Source organism: Crotalus tigris, unplaced genomic scaffold (assembly GCF_016545835.1).
Source record: "Crotalus tigris isolate CLP2741 ecotype Arizona unplaced genomic scaffold, ASM1654583v1 scf7180000024359.8030256, whole genome shotgun sequence".
NCBI lineage: Eukaryota > Metazoa > Chordata > Lepidosauria > Squamata > Viperidae > Crotalus > Crotalus tigris.
This window is the reverse complement of record NW_024100528.1, coordinates 6,550,027-6,569,575: the sequence shown is the minus strand read 5'-3', so window position 1 is coordinate 6,569,575 and position 19,549 is coordinate 6,550,027. Positions and strand designations below refer to the sequence as shown.

At 35.0% G+C, this 19,549-nt stretch overlaps 2 protein-coding genes across 9 annotated transcripts in view; one reads left to right on the top strand and one right to left on the bottom strand.

Annotated features, from left to right (window-relative positions):
• B4GALT4 (beta-1,4-galactosyltransferase 4) overlaps positions 1-1,048 on the top strand; it is a 37,939-nt gene extending 36,891 nt beyond the window's left edge. For all 5 annotated transcript variants that reach the window (XM_039327247.1, XM_039327248.1, XM_039327246.1 and 2 more), the window contains 2 exons: positions 37-141; positions 388-1,048. In XM_039327247.1, coding sequence (XP_039183181.1) covers positions 37-141; positions 388-529 — 247 coding nt within the window. In that variant the 3' untranslated portion in view covers positions 530-1,048. The remainder of the gene's footprint in view (positions 1-36; positions 142-387) is intronic.
• A 744-nt stretch (positions 1,049-1,792) lies between these two features.
• On the bottom strand, positions 1,793-17,570 carry LOC120300788 (beta-1,4-galactosyltransferase 3-like). Of its 4 annotated transcripts, none has more exons than XM_039327242.1 (7): positions 17,442-17,570; positions 14,673-15,124; positions 12,656-12,891; positions 8,254-8,444; positions 6,143-6,265; positions 3,772-3,876; positions 1,793-2,342 (listed from the first exon to the last, which is right to left on the bottom strand). In XM_039327242.1, exons 2-7 carry the CDS (start codon positions 14,908-14,910, stop codon positions 2,174-2,176), a joined length of 1,062 nt encoding a protein of 353 aa, XP_039183176.1. In that variant the 5' UTR covers positions 14,911-15,124; positions 17,442-17,570; the 3' UTR covers positions 1,793-2,173. The 4 variants fall into 4 exon arrangements, with proteins under 4 accessions (XP_039183176.1, XP_039183179.1, XP_039183177.1 ...); XM_039327245.1 differs by having other exon boundaries at positions 14,866-15,124; XM_039327243.1 differs by lacking the exon at positions 17,442-17,570 and adding an exon at positions 16,793-16,979.
• Between the last annotated feature and the right edge of the window lie 1,979 nt (positions 17,571-19,549).

Genomic DNA, 19,549 nt, shown 5'->3' with positions numbered 1-19,549 from the left:
TTCATTACTCACAAATTGTCACATTTTTGTTTTCAGGGTTGAAATGCAGAAAATGAAGATAATCCGACCTTCCCCCAGTATAGCCAAGTACACTATGATTTTTCACACTAGAGACCAAGGCAATGAGGCAAATGGCCAGAGGTGAGTTAAGAAAATGTGTCTGTGAAGCAAATTCCATTGAAGAGTATAATTGGTGATGGGAAAAACTAGACTGTGGATTGTGTTCCTGGTATGTTTGGGAGATTCTTTGTACATCTGAGAATGGATGGCATAAAAACAAGTTTATTTACATAGTCTCTTGAACTGCATTTTAACATATGACTTTATATAATGTGATCTATTTTTTTTTCTTTTTTCCTCCTACCTCTAACTTTAAAATCTCTTCAGAATGAATCTCTTGCATCAGGTGCCTCGAGTATGGAAGACTGATGGGCTAAATTCATGCTCCTATAAACTGCTTTCAAAAGAATACAATCCTTTATATACAAATATTACAGTGGATTTTGGAAGGCAAACTAAGTTTTCATAACCATTTCTTATGCCTAATAAATTTTACATGAATGGACCAAAAAAAAAGTAATGACTTGAGCTACAGCAGTGAAATATTTCATTTTCTGTTGGTGGATACTCAACAAGTTCTTTACGCAGGGGATGTTTTTAAAACATAGATTTGTTAGTTATTTCCTTTTGAGCTACAAGACAACATTGATTAGCTGAAAATTAAAGACTTTCTTTGAATAAAAGTAATCCTTTATAAAGAATTCTACTGAACATTTTTTTGAAACAGATGTAAGAACAATTCAACCATTAACTTTTCAGTGAAGCAAGACTTTTTTTTCAACCCAACTTTTTAAAATGTCTTTGTTTCTTCCATTCAGCTGAAGAACTACTCACAATATTCTAAACAGGGGTGGTACATAATTTCTTTTTCTTAAACAAGGAAAAAATAAAACTGAATAGTGTAAAAGCTGTTTATCTTCTGTTTTCATATTTATCCCAATATCTGTTAAAGAATGTGTGAGAATTTATTATTAAAAGAAATTGATTATGCTGTGCTTTTCATTTTTTAAAGGATAACAGCCAAACTTATTTGTATAGAGTACACAAGTAGATAAATTGATATTAAAGCATATACCATTGCTTTAGTCCTATGGAAAAATGTGAACACTCACTATATTTTTTAAAAAATGAGCCAGAACAATAGTATTCCAGCCACCCAAAGTCAAATTATTTTTGTATTTTCAAGGTGGCTACCAGCAAACCACATAATAGGCTTGAAAAGCAAACACTCCTTATTTTCTCCAGATTTACAAATGGACAGAGGGAAATAAGATTCAACATTGGTGCTTTGAACAAACAGCAATCTTGCTTAAATATTTACAGATTTCCTACTCTTTCTATAGGAAGGGTTCTATGATGATTCAGTGAGCTATATATGTGGGATATAATACAGGGTAAATCTCCATATCCATTAATTCCCGATTTTTAGTACAGCAAATACATAAACAGCTGCTCTGTCTCATCAGTTTGTCTACAGAAATGTATCAAACTTTTTTAAATAACAGACTCCAATGAAATGTGTTAATTAAAAAAGCAATCATTTCATCCAAAAACTTAACATGTTTATTAAAATTCACTAAAATGTTTTAAAAATTAACACCCTGAAATATAATTAAAATTAGATTTCTTAAAATATGTGTATAGAAAACTGAATTTTCTAATGAAAAGCCTTTCAAAAGGAGACCTGTAAGTCAATTCCAAATTCATATAATTACTGAAAAATTGGTCATACCATTAATGTAACTTTTTTTAATATTTACTATGCAGAAGACTTGTGCAAGTTAGAAAAGAGCACAGGATCCAGTAGTTATTTTGCAATTGTTTATAGACTAATTTGTTGCTGGACTTGACAATTCCTATAGCAGAACTATAGCTTCTAGCTCCTGGCGGTTTACTGCAGAACAAGATAGAATATGTAATTTCTACATATTTCTATGTCAATGAAGCGAAACCATTCTACCCCAGATACGATTTCTTTAGTACCCTGTATTAGGCTCCTGCTTTATTTGGTTAAATGCATGCAAAAGCAATGTTCTCTTTCCCTTCCTTCTTTTCCTGTTGAGTTTAGTTTGTAAAAAGCTTGAAGAGTTGAAAGGTTCAGATGATGCTGAAGTCAAGTGTTATTCCTTTTTCTTCTACTTGGAGGTGGTAATGCTGGTGTGGCTCCAATGTCTACCATAATGTGTGTATAGAGGTGTTTTTTCTTCTTTTCTAAGAGTTTGAAGACAAGGGAATTTGTTCCATCATCTTTCCATGTTTGGGAAGTATGCAATTCAGCAGGCCTAGGGAAAGCAAGATTCCAGTTTAGATAAGTCAGGAATATTTTGCAGAAGGAATGCAAATCAAATAATGTTTCATTACTAACTTTTTAGAAAGACAAAAGAAAATTGTTTCTTGTATTACAACACAAGCATAGGCAAAAGGAAACTCTTTTCCAATGTAATATTTTCAAGAAGGATTCTTGTAAGAAGAAAAATGAGTATTATTAAGGACATACTGTATATCAGAGGTTCTTCACGAACAGAGCATCCATTATGCAAAAATATATTTCTCAGAATTTAAGAAGTAATGTAGGTAAGACCCCCAATCATACAGTCATTTGGTCTAATTAAAAAAAGTGAATTATAGCCAGAGAAGCTTGATTTGGGTGAAAAATATTTATCCTGACTGAGACCTCATTGATGCAATTTGAACTGGGAATATACTCCACGTTCTAATTTATCATACAAAACCCTGGACTATAGAAGAGGGAAGAGGAGGTATAGAGCCAGCCTTCTCTGATTCTAACTAAATAGACTAACAAATGTTTACTTTCAATCTACGTGATTGGTGTTCTGTTGCTTTTGAATATTGGAAACCATTTTTTGAAATATGGATAAGATTTACAGATATCTCTTCCTCACTTCCAGTAATAAGCAGTTTATCGTGTATAAGATGGAGAGGAGTTTCTAGATACTATCGACACTGTACTTCTGTTCGGCAGTTCCAATACAGCCGCAAGCCATGCTTCCAGAACATATATTACTGGAGCCTGTACTTAAATATATTAGCTCTTGTCTGCTGATATTTAGCCCTGCCAATGGCAACAAACATTCCTTTTTTAAAAAATCTATTGTTTAAAAGGAGACTAGGTAGCCTACGGAACTTACATACAAGTCAATTATATTACTACTTTAATTATATTTTTAATTTAATGAAATGTCAAAAATAAATTAACATTTATTGAATATAATACTGCTGCTTAAAATTAATCCCTGAAGGTCCTCCAGAAGAACCATATTTTCACCTGCTTCTGAAAGGCCAACAGTCACTGTTGTCTGAGAGGGCAAGCTATTCAAAGTTACGACAGTGATGAAAAAAGTAACTTAGCAATGGAGTTGTGAGTCCCAAAGCAATTGTAGTGATCAGCACTTGAACCATACTGACAAATTTACTGGTAATAAGAGTAGTTCCTGCAGCATTGGTGTAGTATCTACTATATTACATCAATGCTCCAGGAGCTGCTTCTGATTACTCACGACTAACCACTCAGCAATTATGCCGCTGCATTCTGGATCAACTGCATAGGATGATACTACTTCAATTTAAAATAGATTATGTGACAGATAGGAATGAAATCTGCAGTGTTATACACAAATGATACTTCACATAAGGGAGAGAAAATTACGATAGAACTTGACCAGAAAAGAAAACAAAAACAAATACAATCACCTTTTTAGCCTCAGTAAAGGGCTAACTGTTTGCCCATAACCCATCGTTTTGTAACGTCCAACATGTAGAGGAACCTGAATTATTTTCATTCCTGCTATATGGATCCTTTTTAAAATAAAACATGGTGGGAAAAATCACTTCAGAGCATAGCTTCCACAATAAGAAAATAGGCAAATGCACAATTGAAAAAGGTATTGCAACTACTTTCTAGACAGTAAATAATGCGACTCTCTTTTCTGGCTAAAACAAGTTTATAGTTTTAAATATTTCTTACAGTGCTGACCACTTTTCTTTAGAACAGTCCTTTGAGAAGGTTTTTTTTTTTTTCCCCTGCAACTGGGTTTCATGTGGATTTCCGTTTTCATCAGTACAAAACCCCACTCTTATCATGGAAGGTTTAAAATCATACCTGCATTTATTTGGAACCCAGTGCTATGGAAACTAAAGAGACGAATGAAAAAAGATATTTGATAGAGTGGTAAATGAAAAAAGAGCTATGGATGATAAAAAATGCATCAATGATAATGACATGCAAAAGATGAGGACAAGATTATGTACAATACTTAAGAAAAGTGAAATAAGGTCAGAACAAGGAATGTTTAAGATTAAAACAAGCAATGAAAATGCAGCAAATCTGATAGAAATTAAAGCATTATTTTAGAAATGGAGGAAGAAAGTTCATCAAGAACCCCAAGCAGGACAAACAGAATTTGAAATAGAAGTGATAAAATGATACGGAATGAAACTTAAATGACTACTGGAATGACTATTTTAAAAAATCTGTATGGCAATGATACAGGCATCCAAAGAACTGAATGTAAAAGAATGTTATAAATGTTAGCAGCCAAGCAAAGAAATTATAAAAAGGAAGTTATGAATGCAATTAGAATATTTATGGAAAAATCTATATGGAACATTTGCAGTGGTGGAGATGGAGGCATAGATATACTTTTGTTTACAGACTAGCCATTTTGAGGTTTTCTTCAAAAGCTTTTGAGGATATTGCAGTTTTTGTTATTCTGAGAAATGGTATAAAGCAGTCATCTGAAATAAAATGCAGCAAACTTTCAGTGGCCTTCTCTTAAGTTACTTAATTTACTAACCTACCATAGAGCACATATTTTAATTCTATTGGATGACAATCTAAATTACACCTTTTGAACTAGCTGAAGGAAAAAAAATGATATATTGTGGAAAGTAGATTAAATACTGAGTGGATGAGTATTAGATCTTTTATAATCTAATGTTCAAAACTGATTGTTAATAATAAAACTATCACAACTGACAGGCATAATTTGGTAGCAGCTGATATGCAGCAGGAATGTTAGAATATGCTTGGTAGAATTGCAGTTTCTTCTGAAAGGCACAAACAAATAACAAAATATAGTGAGTCTATTTTTTTATGAGAAGCACTTGTTGAAATTGTGCTTATCCTAAAATATTAAGATGCGTGTGATGAATGCTTTAGTTTAAATATGTGACTATAAAGTCACACACAGCAAAAAAGTGCCAGCATTTGCATGATTTAAAATTGTCCAAGGACATAAATGTTTATTAAAATAATAAAATAAAAATTAATAAAGTTAAGCATTTCATATATTGGACAGTAGCCAGTCTTAATAATTCCAGATTTATTGATCCTAAAAAATGCCTATCAGATTAGACTCTTAAATAAGATTTAAGAATTCTAGTTGAGAGCTTCCCCGTGTAATTACCCATCACTAATACAGATTATTGCATCAGAGGCTTATAGAAGTAAAGCAGCACAGTACCTTGTAATTTAGCATTTGGACTGTGATAAAATCACAAGATTCTTAGGTTTTGGCCTCAAAGATAATTTTTCAAAACGTGTACTGTGTACATATGGACAAGCTTGCCAATGAAATATCAACATAGCTTATTGTACTATAGGTTGATTAAAAAACAAAGAGAAATACAAGTTTTGGAATGTAAAGAGTGTTTTGGGAAAACAGGCAAAAAGTTGTTTAAAAAATTCTAGTAATTTCCAATTGAATAGCTATTTACTGTATTATAATCTGACTGATACGGAATTAAGAAAATAACTTGAAATGCTAAGATAAGCAAGGCAATATGTGATGATATTCAGATCCATTTCAGCCTTTAAAAATATTTATAATATGTTGCAAATACAAAATATAATCATGGCCTTAGCTTCATTTTTCTTCAATTTCAGGAAGAGGTTTAAAATGGCATTGTTTGATTGGAAGATACTTTCTACATATATAAATATTCACTATCAGTAACTGATGAAAAAGGATATTTTATTGCTTTTTTGTTTAACACCCACAATATTTGCCTTGTTTACAACTTTATTGCTTGAACATACTATAATATTTCAGTAAATAAATACCTTTCTGCAATGTCATCATCTTCATCAAGACGCTCCCAGTATGTGTTTGGAAATCCATTTATCTTCATGTAGTGGTCTGGGGTCAAAGCAGTAACACCACCAAAAAAGGATGAATATGGCAGGCTGCACAGAAAAATAAACTTAAGGTGTGTGATTTTATAAGCAAAGACCACAGGGATTCACCATACAAGTAAATGCACTTAGATATTACTTTTTTCCCTTTACTCTAGCCCACAGGTCGGCAACCTGCGGCTCCGGAGCCGCATGCGGCTCTTTGAGCCTTCCCCTGTGGCTCCCAGCCTCCTCTGCCTTTGCAGAGAGAGACAGAGAGAGGCAATTGCACTTCCCTGCTTCTCTCTCTCTCTCTCTCTCTCTGTGTGTGTGTGTGTGTGTCTGGGTGTGTGTGTTTTGTGTGTGTGTGTGTGTGTATATATGTGTAAAAGAGAGTGCACTCACATTGTTCTCCGAGGAGCTGAAAAGCTTTCTGGGGGGAGCTCCTCCCTTTGCTGCGTCTCTGCAGGAAGCAGGAAGGGCAGGAGAGAGCTAGCTAGCCCAGCTAGGCTGACTCAGGAATTCTGGGAGTTGAAGTCCATGAGTCATAAAAGAGACGAGGTTGCCTACCCCTGAGATTGTTGGAGAACAACTTGAAGCTTGCCAGGTGAGCAGCAGATGGGGGGGGGGGAGAGAGAGAGGAAAAAGAGAGAAAGAAAGAGAGTGGGGGAAGAGGAGTGGCAGACCAAGGGCAGAGAGGGAGGGAGGGAGAGAGACAGAGAGAGAGAGACCCTTTTGACATCTAAAATGAAGATAACACTGCATATATCCTTTTTTTATCTGTGTGTGTATGTAATTTTATTCTCTTAAAGCATTCTCTCGGTGATCATTGTTTTAATAGTATGGATATTCCCAAGAGTCATATTTTTACTTTTATTTTTAATGTGTGTGTGTGTGTGTGTGTGTACACACACACACATACACAAACACTCTCTCTCTCTCTCTCTCTCTCTCTCTCTCTCTCTCACACACACACACACACACACACACACACCCCTATAATAAAGATAAAAAAGGATATATGCAGTGTTATCTTCATTTTAGATATCAAAAGGGTTTTGCGGCTCCCAGTGTTTTGTTTTTGGTGGGAAACAGGTTCAAGTGGCTCTTTGAGTGTTTTGGGTTGCCTACCCCTGCTCTAGCCCTTTCAAACCTGTGCAATATATTACATTAATTTGAATTCTATTCAATTCTTTTTGTTGTACTAAACTAGAAATGAGCACAGGAAAATCAATGTGCTCTAACAGTTAAAATTCTGGACTGGAACCTGAAAGACACATGTTTAAATCCTTACCAGGTGACTTTAGGTCAGAGGTCTTCAAACTTGGCCCTTTTATGACTTGTGGACTTCAACTCCCAGAATTCCTGTCAGGCATGCTGGCTGAACAATTCTGGGAGTTGAAGTCCACAAGTCATAAAAGGGCCAAGTTTGAAGACCCCTGCTTTAGGTGAATTATCACTTTAAGGCAGATATACTTTACAAGCTGTTGTAGTTAAGGTAATAGAACAGAAGAGACATAGAACCCAGAGAAAAGGTAGGTATGCAATAATTGTGAAAGAATTATGTTTGGAAACTTCAAGACTTTAATAAACTTAAAAACTAATTCTATATATAATTCTGAAATACTTAAATTCTTTTAGATATATAGGGTTGATGTCTAAATAATTACATTTAGTATCAGAGTTTAAAATGCAACTAGGAAAATATTTCAGCATCTGAATATTGCAAATTAGAAAGTAGCTATGCTTTCTGAAAATCGTTGCTTGAGTGTCAAATAAAATAACGTGCAGTAACTTTTTAAAAATAACTACTGCCCTACTTAAGTATAATTCCTAAATGTTTAAAATGTTGTCAAAAATGTATAAATTCAATCTAAATGAAAACAGATGTCCTGGATGGAACATGAAAAGGTTTGGAATTAATTTTAAAAAACTGAGTGTACATATAAATCTATATATTTATTCATTATGCATGACTCAGATAATGAATTAGTAAATATATTCAATGTTTGGTCAGATTATTTTATTTCATATTTACTTTCATATTCTTAAGACATTACCGGTAATATAACTTGTCAATAGCAGTGGACAAGTGTTTGGGATAATATTTGTCACAGACATAAAGATTATAGTCATTTTCTGGAATAAGATCCATATTATGTAGAAGCAGACAGTCCCAATCATTGTCTTTCATGGCTTCATGGACACCAACATTAAGGAGCTTTGCTCTGTTAAATGGACCAGTTCCAGCCTGGAAAGAAAACATGCCACTCAATCAAGTAACATAACAACACTGAAGTCTGACAGCAATGACTCTTCATAATATCTATATTGTATTCATTTTACAAAAAGTCTCTGATGTGATTAGATGAATTGTGTTGGTATTGGATGATCAGTGGTTGTGAAAATTGGAAAACTTGTTAGTCTTATATTCATAGAAGATAAAATTTGTGATTAACATACAATCTGATTACTGGGAAAAGGATTAGGGAGGAAAGACAAAGTAAAAGGAGAACTGTCAGTCTAAAGCAGAAAAAAAATCAGAAGTAGCAGTTTTTCTGACTAAATTTCACTAAGGTCCATAAGCTTAATGAGCTTCAGCACCCTTTATTAGAAGCACTCAGATGCAAGATAAAGGGGCTGAACAATGAGCAGATAAAGTAGAATAAGAAGGAAGATAAGAGGAATGCAAGTTCACAAAAACAGCAAAGGACATATAATTTGAAACAAGAAAAACCATCAAACACTCAAACACTTAGTATCATCAGGACTAATAAAAATAAAAATATTTTTTTTAACCTATCCCAACTGGGATAGATGGATAAAATGCCAAATCTAGTCTAAACAGCTAGTAACTATGCAGTAAACTATAATAAAAAGAATGTATTAAATCTGTATGCTACCTGACTTTCAACGACTCTGGGCTGCTCCAACAATTAAACAGAAATTACAAAAAAACATTAAAAATAAAGCACAGTTGATTCCATTGATGAAGTCATGAATAAAGAGCCAGGTCTTCATGACTCTTCTAAATAACAGTAGATTAGACTTCTGGTTGGGATCTTGCGGCGATGCAAGCGTAAGAAGATGGGGCTCCATCTTTCATGTCTGGTTTCGTCCCGCTAGGGGACCCTGGAAAGGGTTGAAAGTCGCCCTGTAGAGGCGGTGAGGAGGGGATGCTTGTTGATCACAGGGGTGGTGGTGGCAGCCCCCCCCATTTTATCCGAGGAAGCCCTCCAAACTGGCGGGGGAAAACCTGGCCGCATTTGTATAGCCAGCCCTAAGCTGCGGACTACCGAAGTCAACCAGCACTACAAGCAACTTTACAGCAATGTGGATGAAACTGGGTGAGACCTGATCCTTTCTTTATGATTTTGAGACCTCTTCCTGAAAAGCTGCCCAAAGCACACACCCCTGATGAAAGAGAATTTCCGCCCCATTCCCTCAGAAAAGAAAAGTGGCAAATTAATACTTGGGGATACTGGCAAACCTATAAGACTTAACTGGAACTAAAATATACTTACAGCTTGAAAATTTGGGGACTAAATGTGTTTTTAAGACCTTTTTATTTTTTCTAAAGAAAAAGACTTGAAAAGTTTAACAATACAGTATGTTTTGGATCTAAAAACTGGAAAGTGGCATTGATGACATCTAGTGATAAATCATGGCACTACAACTTATTTATGCCTAAAAGATCTGGCTTGAAACCCAGAATTAGATAAGGTTTTGACTGGCCTTGGAACTATTTTATTATTGAAAATTACAGTTGTGAAAAAAAAGGAACCGGCTTGGGGCTGCTTATCTATGTGGCAGAGATGATAAACATTTTAAGCTTGGCCTGTCTGAATTTTGAACATACATACTGATTTCCAGAACTGTACTGTGGATTTATTTATTTTTTTGAAAAAATATATGGAATACTTTGGATTCCAAATTTTGGCTATTAAACAACTCTCAATTATTAATTTTTTCCCCCTGGAAAGAATATATTTCTTATTGGACAGAAAAATTTGAACTTTACTTATATCTGCTTAGGAGAGATGCAGGAACGGACAGGGATGTCAAACTGCCAGCCCATGGGCCGGACACATCATAAGGAAACCACACAAACCCATTGCAGGCAATGGGGAAAAAGTTCCGATATGTTGCGCGACGTTGCAAGTTTGACATGTCTACTATAAAGGCTACTTATAAAAATAAAATAAAATGGATGTTTCATACTCAGCGTTAAATAGTAAAGCATTATCTTTAATATCTGTTCCCAGCAGCCCTAACTTGCCATATCACCAAGAAAATATTGATGAAACACAGAAATTCTCTCCATGCTGAAACTAATACAAATTAAAAAAAACAATTATTCTAGCTTGTGAACAATAACACAAAGGAGATAAAAGAACAATTTTCTAACTCAAATCTACAAATCAGAAGACAACTACAGAGAAGGAACCAGCAATCCAAAAATAGAAGGAAAACTAGAGAATGCTGACTCAAACCTTGATGATTTAAAGGAGGAAATAAATTACCACTCAGATAAATGAAAACTCAGAGGATATAACGATAATATTGGAAATGGAAAAGACATTTTATAAACCAAGGTTTCAGAACATACTGGATGACAAGAAAGGAGAGCTGACGGAATGGAAGATAAAATCATTAACAGAACTGTGGGGAACCAAAGAAGAATATCAACGAGCTAGCTCTTCCAAAAGCATTTTAACCAAATTGTTTCTCTTGTTCCAAATAATATATATAAAAACAGAGGAAGAATTATTTGATGATCCAAATGCACTAACTTGGAAAGTTAGTGGGCAAAAGAAAGCTAGAGTAAGACTGAAGGAAACAGAAGCTTTGACCTATTAGAGGGGATGCTATATTATTGATTAGAGGTTTGAATATGGTTAATAGATTGCTAGAAATAGAAGTATTATCATAACTAGTTAGGATTTATAATCAGAATATTATATCTTGATATGAAAAGGGAAATAAGAATATGTTAAGAACTTTGAATAAGGGATTTTTTTTTTGATTGCCCAAATATAACTTATTTTGAAATTATAATGATTGGATACTTTGAGCATGGATGGAAAATTAAAATTGAAAAAAAAAAAAAGCAAAAATAGGATATGGATTAATGCAATTAAGATATGCTTTGGTAGGAAAGATATTTTAAACTGATATTATTGATATCATTAGAAAAATGTAATAAATGTTGATATGCAATTGTATGTCTACTAACAATAATAAGAATTGTATTTGCCTAATGCGAAAAATTGTTATTACCAGAAGAAGAGAGGATGTACTGGTGGGTGTAACATTAGACTTGGTTGGAAAAACTTATATTTATCACTGAATTATTAATAGACTCAGTCATCACGTTGTTTATTGAGCACTTGTTTGTGAAAATAGAAAATCAATAAAACATCTATAATATAAATAACAGTAGATTAGAGGCCACTTGGTTCTTGGATTTAGTATTGCATTAAAGCTATACATGAAATTGGATTAGAGTCCATTGTAATACAGTATATAGAAGTATTAGGTTTCATTTAATATCTCTAAAATACATGTTTGATATTCAATTAAATACTGCCCCAAATGCCCTAAAATTAAATAATAAAACTAGCAACTTCCAAATGAACTCTTCTATTCAGTATTCTCCTGTGATTACATATTAACAGAAAATATAAATGGAACATTATTTCAAAGGAGCATCAATACAATGATTTGAGTAAGGTTGTAATCATAGTTTCTCCCAAACTGATATAGAAACTGTTTGATTTATTGGAATATATATATTCCAACATATTTTGAAAAGTGTTACCACTGTTGAGATTTCATCTTTTTTTTTAACATATAGAGCAGTTTCTACCATGAGGACTCCTCCCATGTATTTAGGCTTCTCAGAATCTATATACTACTAAAACTCTTGCATCTATAACCTTTAACTGAAATGGTACACCATAGGCAAAAGTGTTTCAACCAAACAGATACCTCAAATGGGCTATCTCACAGAATGTGTCCAAAATCCAGGGCCCTTGATTCCCATGAAATTAAAATTTGGAAAATTTTATAAAATATTGTCACATAAAAATATTTTATAATACAAAATGTCACAAAATATTTCCTATTGTCAGCTCCTAAAGTTTGACTGTAATATATATTCAATGTAGGCTACTTTCAAGGCAGATGTGTCTCTGAATACCACTCTGAATTTTTAAGAAATTTTCAAGACATGCTCTCCACCTTGAAGGCTTGAGGAATCTAGTATAGAAAAAACTCTGAAATGATGACCCAAGGGATTATAGATTTGTCCAGTTTCCAAATAATATTGACTCAGAATATGAAGCTGGGGAAGCCTGTCCAGGCCTGCTAAGATAGTCAATAGAACTATACGTAATTATTTTCAGTATCATAAGATATTATCTGTACTCAACTAGAGACTTGCTTAATAGTTTGACTTACCTGATGAATCAAGTAGATACAATAGCTAAGCTGTTGACGTTGGAGAAAGGGATGAAGGTAATAGAGAAATTGGTGCAATTGCTGTTCACACTTCCTGCATGGTACAATTATAGCAGTTTTGTAATGGGCTAGACAATGAGGTGGGCTATAACAGCCACCCAATTGGACATATGGATTTTTGTGGATAATTGTTTTTTCACTGTGTAGTGTATCAAAGGTGATGGTTAACAGTCCAACTGCATAAAATATGGATTGACAAATGAAAAAAAGAAAATTATGAAAAACTTAGCAAATTTGTTCACATTTCAAAATTAGCACTTCTGGAAAAAAATGATGTTTATTATTTTCTCTCTAGAAGTATTTCTAAATGTACTCTCATAGAAAATACTGGCTATGTTTGAATATTTCATTAAACAATGTTTTAGCATTAAAACAAGGAGTTCATATGAACTTTGGATCTCAACTCTCCTATCCTTTAGTATAGCTCTTAAAATTTATTTTTAAGTATGAGTTACTCAAGCCATTTTCAAAGATCCAATTTGTCTTCTTTGGGTGAATTATACAAATTTGTCTAAATTAGAACATTGTTCCATGCAGCAGTTAATATAAAGTTTTTCTGAAGCCCACATTAGAAAAAGGTGATAAAAAAGTGCAAACTGTTATTCTTGTAAACTGAATTTTTTTCTTATGAAAATCTGTATACTCATTAAAAAGTTAGTTGCTTTCTTACAAAAGTATGTGAATTTTCAGTTCTATCATATTTAATCTATATTTCTTTAAAATATAATGGAATTATAAACCAGATTTTAATTGTTAATAATAATAATAGTAAAGTTAGAAGGTACCTTGGAGGTCATCTAGTCCAACCCCCTGCTCAGGCAGGAAACTCTATACCATTTCGCACAAATGGCTATCTAGTCTCTTCTTAAAAACTTCCAGTGTTGGAGCATTCACTGCTTCTGGAGGCAGGTTGTTCACTGTCAGGAAGTTTCTCCTTAGTTCTAGGTTGCTTCTCTCCTTGATTAGTTTCCACCTGTTGTTTCTTGTCCTGCCTTCAGGCACCTTGGAAAATAGCTTGACTCCCTCTTTTTTGTGGCAGCCCGAGATATTGGAACACTGCTATCATGTCACCCCTCGTCCTTCTCTTCATTAAACTAGACATACCCAATTCCAGCAGCCATTCCTTATATGCTTTAGCCTCCAGTCCCCTAATCATCTTTGTTGCTCTTCTCTGTACTCTTTCTAGAGTCTCAACATCTTTTTTACATTGTGGTGACCAAAACTGGATGCAGTATTCCAAGTGTGGCCTTACCGAGGCATTGTAAAGTGGTATTAACACTTCACGTGATCTTGATTCTATCCCTCTGTTAATGCAGCCTAGCACCGTGTTGGTCTTTTTGGCAGCTGTAGCACACTGCTGGCTCATATTTAGGTGATTGTCCACTAGGACTCAGAGGTTCCTCTCACAGTTACTACTATTGAGCAAGGTAACCCCTATACCAGGGCTAGGCAACCTCGGCTCTTTTATGACTCGTGGACTTCAACTCCCAGAATTCCTGAGCCAGGGAGTTGAAGTCCATGAGTCATAAAAGAGCCAGGTTGCCTACCCCTGCCCTATACTATACCTGTGCATTTGTTTTTTCTTGCCTAAATGTAGAATCTTGCTTTTTTTACCATTGAATTTCATTTTGTTAGATAGAGCCCAGTGTACAAGTCTGTCCAGATCCTTCTGTATCTTAACCCTGTCTTCTGGAGTGTTGGCTATTCCTGCCAGCTTGGTGTCATCTGCAAATTGTATTATTAGGTATACACATTTTTCCATGGTTAAGTAAAATCACATAATGCATATAAATAAAAAGAATACAATCTCCAACTAAACCATTCAGATCAAGTCAGATATTACATGCCTTGTATTTAGATTGGAAATTCATAATGCCACTGAAACATGTAATTTTACTGCAAAATTAATGTGACAGAAAAAAATTAACTTGTATTGTGCATATCATTTTATACATACCAAGTATGTTTGACTGCGGTTTACAAGTCTGCATAGTTGTCTTATGAGGCGCAGGAGTAAATAAGCTAAGATTTATATAGACATCCTCTGATTTTGAATAGTCCAATGACTTATGCACTTCTAAATGACTCTGAAATAAAACTGAACTGCTGCCTCGGTAAAGTATCAAGACGAATATAATTTGAAAGATTACCAAGAGAAGCAGAAAGCATGAATTTTCTGCTCGAGAAAAATTCATTTTCTTCAGAAAGAATTTACTTCTTTAGTTCTTCAGAACATTCCAGTGTTTTAACTAAAGTTTCAGTAAATGACTCCTTGAAGTAACTGAGTACAGTACAGAAATTGTCATTCTTGTCATTCTCAGCATGATTTCTTGCAACTCATACTATGCTCTAGATCAAATGCTTTATATTTTAACCATCTTTGGTGAATCAATTCTTCCATTATCCAATCTGCAATTATAAGGGAAAAGCAATAAAAATGTGCTAATAATATAGAGCTTAAATACAATTAACTCTTCCAATTATATATAATAGCATTTTAAGAAACAATTTAGACAAGATAATAGATCCAACCTGTTAGGCAGTCCTAGATTTAGTCCCTAGAGTCTTCTGTTCCAATATTTTAATATGTTGACCAAAAATCTCTGCCTGGGGTTATAAATGCTGCCCATTTGGGCGCTGTCTTTATCAACTCAATACTCTGTAGCATCTTAGCTTCTGATTTCATTCCCGTATTAAATTCTAATACAGCCCTTGATTTATTCCATGTTATTGTAAGAGAATTATATATCAAAATAGTTATGCATGCTTGGTATTAATGAGTACTTAACTATTATAGGAATTTCTACAATTCTTAATATTCAATTACAACTACAATTTGGAGGCACTCCTCAAAAGATTTTTTTTTAATATTGAGAAGACATTTTTTTCTCTCCTATTACTCTGCCAGCACAATCAAACCCACTTTGGCTTATTTTCTGAGTCAATTGGTTTGGGAAAACTTGTAGTTCTACATTCATTCTCATTTACATACTTGTTTTCTGTTTTTGCTATTCAGGAATATTTGTTCAGTACTTTTTGGAGATGCTGTTTTAATTACATTAACTCAAACATACATCTCCAAATGTTGCAGTTTCTCCTTCAGGTTCAAATGTTCATTTGATGATGTGCAGTAGTGGCTAAAAAGGAAACTTTTTGAGAAAAGTGTACATTAGAAATGCCAATTTTGGTTAAGTTTCCACCAATTTTTCTTCTAATTTTTTTATAACTATAGCCTTTTTCACTTAATAATACTATTTTACGTCACTTTCTGGGCAACCAGTCAACTCTTTGCACCATTATTTTAATTTTATTACGTTTTACAAGCTAATGTTAAATGAAAGAAACCCCCCCCCCCAACCAACTTGATAGTGATCACATAACACTGACAAATGTCCTCCTCTCAGCTTCAATACATGACATCAATAACTGAATCCTACTGTGATCTGATTGACTCATTGCCAAAACAAGATGACACCTGCTTGGCTCTCCAAACACTCATGCTCATTGGCTACAATCAGATGAAGAAAAGCTACCTGATATCAACCTAAGCAAGTTGTGCTTCCTTTTTCTGGTTATTTGGCTATAACATTTCATAGAATGCAGTACAGATAATTGAACAAACTATGTTGCATTACATTCTTGATTAAATTATCTTTCCACTGATATATAATTTTATGGTACTCCAAAAACAAAGTGGTGTTATTAGCCATCAAACTCAAAAATACACTTTTCCCAAAAGGTTTCCACAATTTTAGGCACTACTGTAAATTACAAGGATAGCCTGCAATCTAGTTTAGTGCTCTTTACATTATCTTCCTCATGCATCTGAAAACACATGCTTCTTCCCTAAGGATAAAAAAGTTGAACATGGTGTTGGAATCTGCTGCTAGCTAGTGGTCTTCTCTTTTTCAGATAGTTAATTCCAAGTGGTCTTTGATTCCAAAGCTGACGAAATACTAATCTTGAAGTAGCAGGCAGAGGCTCACTTCCTATTAATAAGCATGGCATATTCACCGCTATATCTGATCCCCATAAAATGCTGTTCTACTAAAAAAGGGAGATATTCCATTAATTTACCATTAGCTGAACGTTTGTGTCCACGTTTTCCTCACAGAAATCCTTTCTTCATAACTTTTTCCAGTTTCAGTTTATTTGTGGGGGGGAAATAAGTGTGAACATTTAATTGTAGGCTGGGTTAAATGTATACCTAAGAGAAAATAATCTTGGGAAGATGGAAGTTCTGAGAGGAAATAATACGTAACTTTATTCCAGCAAATTTTCTTTTATTCGTTTAGGGAAAGCAACCATGTGAGGGAAAGAGGAAAGCAAATATTATCAAGGTGATTCTATCAGTGCTGAGGAAGGCAAAAAAGTTTTAACAACTCGTTCTCTCGCCAAGCAAAACTATAAGTTTCGTTACAATTCTCCTGACCGCCCCAAACCACCCCTCAATTTAACTCAGAAACGTCCTCCTCCAAGAATTTTTGGAGGGAGAGTCTGTGCCTTAACTTTCTCACGCTTGCCGCGGAATTGGGCCTGAGGTAAAAACAAAACAAAACAAAACGTTAACTACTTTTTGCGGTGCTGTTTTCGCCTGTCTTGTGAATTAAGCTAACAACTCCACCAGTTTCCCTCATGGCGTCGCCATTCGAGTTCACCTTCTTCCAATCCGAGAAAAACCCCGTAAACCCCAACTTCTCCTTCCTCGCCCCCAAAACGCACCCACCTCAGAAGCCACACCACCGAAGCGCTTCGAAGCGGGAAAGCGAAACCACCCACCAGCCCGCCTTCAAAACGCACACGAGGCACTTCCTAGAAGCGGCCGCAGTGGGACCACGCCCCCTTGTCTTTTTTTAAACGAAGGATTATTTAGGACTACATGTACCAAGATGCAATGCAATATGCAGGCCATCCCGAGTTAAAGCATGATATGCTGGGAATCAGAGACTGGAAGAAAGGGCTTTGCATAAGCGCCTTTCGTGGGAGGTTTGCGTGGAGACGTGCGTGACGAAAAGCGGTAATACAGACATTGGCCTCCCTTTAGATTTTTTTTTTTAAATGACATGCACGTATCCTGTTCGTTCCTTATATAAATAGTACCATATGTATTCAAGTTGTCATGGTCCGCATCCCACACGAAGTAAAATCAAACAAACGTTATAGCTTACAATATGTAAAATAAATGTAAACTCAAAGTATGATTTTTTTAAAAATGATGAACTTTTATCATCCTGTCAATGAAATACGCACTTATTATAGAGAAAGCAGTTTTAAAGTTTATGGGACTGACTTTTGTAAGGGATGAGAAATATGCATGGGACTAGCTAGCCATATGAAAGGGATCTAGGAGTCCTAAAGGACAGCCACTTGAATATGAGCTAGCAGTATGGTGTAGCTGCCAAAAAAGCCAATGTAGTCCTAAACTGCGTCAACAGAGGGATAGTATCAAGGTCATACGAAGTATTAGTACAGCTTTATACTGCTTTGGTAAGACCACACTTGGAATATTGCATCCAATTTTTATCACTAGAAAAAAAAATGTTGAGACTCTAGAAAGAAGGCAGAGAAGAACAACTAAACTGGAGGCTAAAGCATATGATGAATAGTTGCAGGAATTGGGTATGTCTAGTCTAAATAGGGGTGATACGATAACGCCCCGGTGAGGGGCTGTCACAGAAAAGAGAGGGTCTACCTATTGTCCAAAGAACCTGAGGGTAGGAGAAGAAATAACGGATGGAAATTGATCAAGGAGAGATCCAGTGCAGTCTGAGGAGAATTTTTTTTGACACAGAGAACAATTAATCAGTTGAATGGCTTGCCTCCAGAAATTGTGGGTACTCCATCACTGGAGGTTTTTAAGAAGCGATTGGACAGCCAGTTGTCTGGAATGGTATAGGGCCTCCTGCTTGAGCAGATGGTTGGGCTAGAAGAGTTCCAAGGTCCCTTACAACTTTTTTTATTGTGTATGTCAAAATTTTTACAAGCAATGATATCCTCAAAATATTTTTTCACTTATGAGGGAAATATACAATTGTATAAATAATTGTTAGAGGGCTCTTTAAAACTCTTAAAATGCTTGTGGTTTCTCATTTGATCATTTTTCTCTTTCTGTTGCTTCTCACTGCAGTCTACATCAATGCAATTTTGTTTATTTTGTTCATTTAAGTAAATGGTCTAAGAACTGGAACTGTAAGTGGGAAAATCTGAAATAACAGACTCCTGCGAGTCCCTTGGACTGCAAGGCGATCAAACTGGTCAGTCCTAGAGGAGAGCAACCCCGACTGCTCTTTAGAAGGCCAGATCCCGAAGTTGAAACTCAAATACTTTGGCCATCTAGTAAGAAGAAAGGATTCACTGGAGAGGAGCCTAATGCTGGAAAAGATTGAATAGAAGAAGGGGACGACAGAGAATGAGGTGGCTGAATGGAGTCACTGAAGCAGTAGGCGTGAGCTTAAATGGACTCCAGAAGATGGTAGAAGACAGGAAGGCCTGGAGGAACGCTGTCCATGGGGTCGCGATGGGTCGGACACGACTTCGCAACTAACAACAACAACATTATATTTTAACTGGGTTGTTTTCTGCCTTGAATGAAAAGTATTGGTTCATCTGATTATTTCAAATATTCAATTATAATTGATAGATTGATCATATGCCATCAAGTCATTTTCTTCCTGATGGATTTTCTCCATGAATTAATTTCACAAGGGCTGCAAAAATTGGATGATCACTAGATGACACCAAAGATTTAGACTTTTCTTTATCTTTTTGTCACCATCTTAATTTTGCTTTTGCACTCTAGATACTGGAACTCTAATTGTACTACTATACGGTATT

Excerpts from the sequence above, each read along its gene's own strand:
- LOC120300788 (XM_039327242.1), bottom strand. The coding sequence starts at position 14,910 with ATGAATTTTTCTCGAGCAGAAAATTCATGCTTTCTGCTTCTCTTGGTA. Across the intron at positions 6,266-8,253 it reads ATTGACAAGTTATATTACCG|CCTGCCATATTCATCCTTTT; the intron begins GTAATGTCTTAA and ends TTTTCTGTGCAG. Across the intron at positions 3,877-6,142 it reads GATGATGACATTGCAGAAAG|GATCCATATAGCAGGAATGA; the intron begins GTATTTATTTAC and ends TATTTTAAAAAG.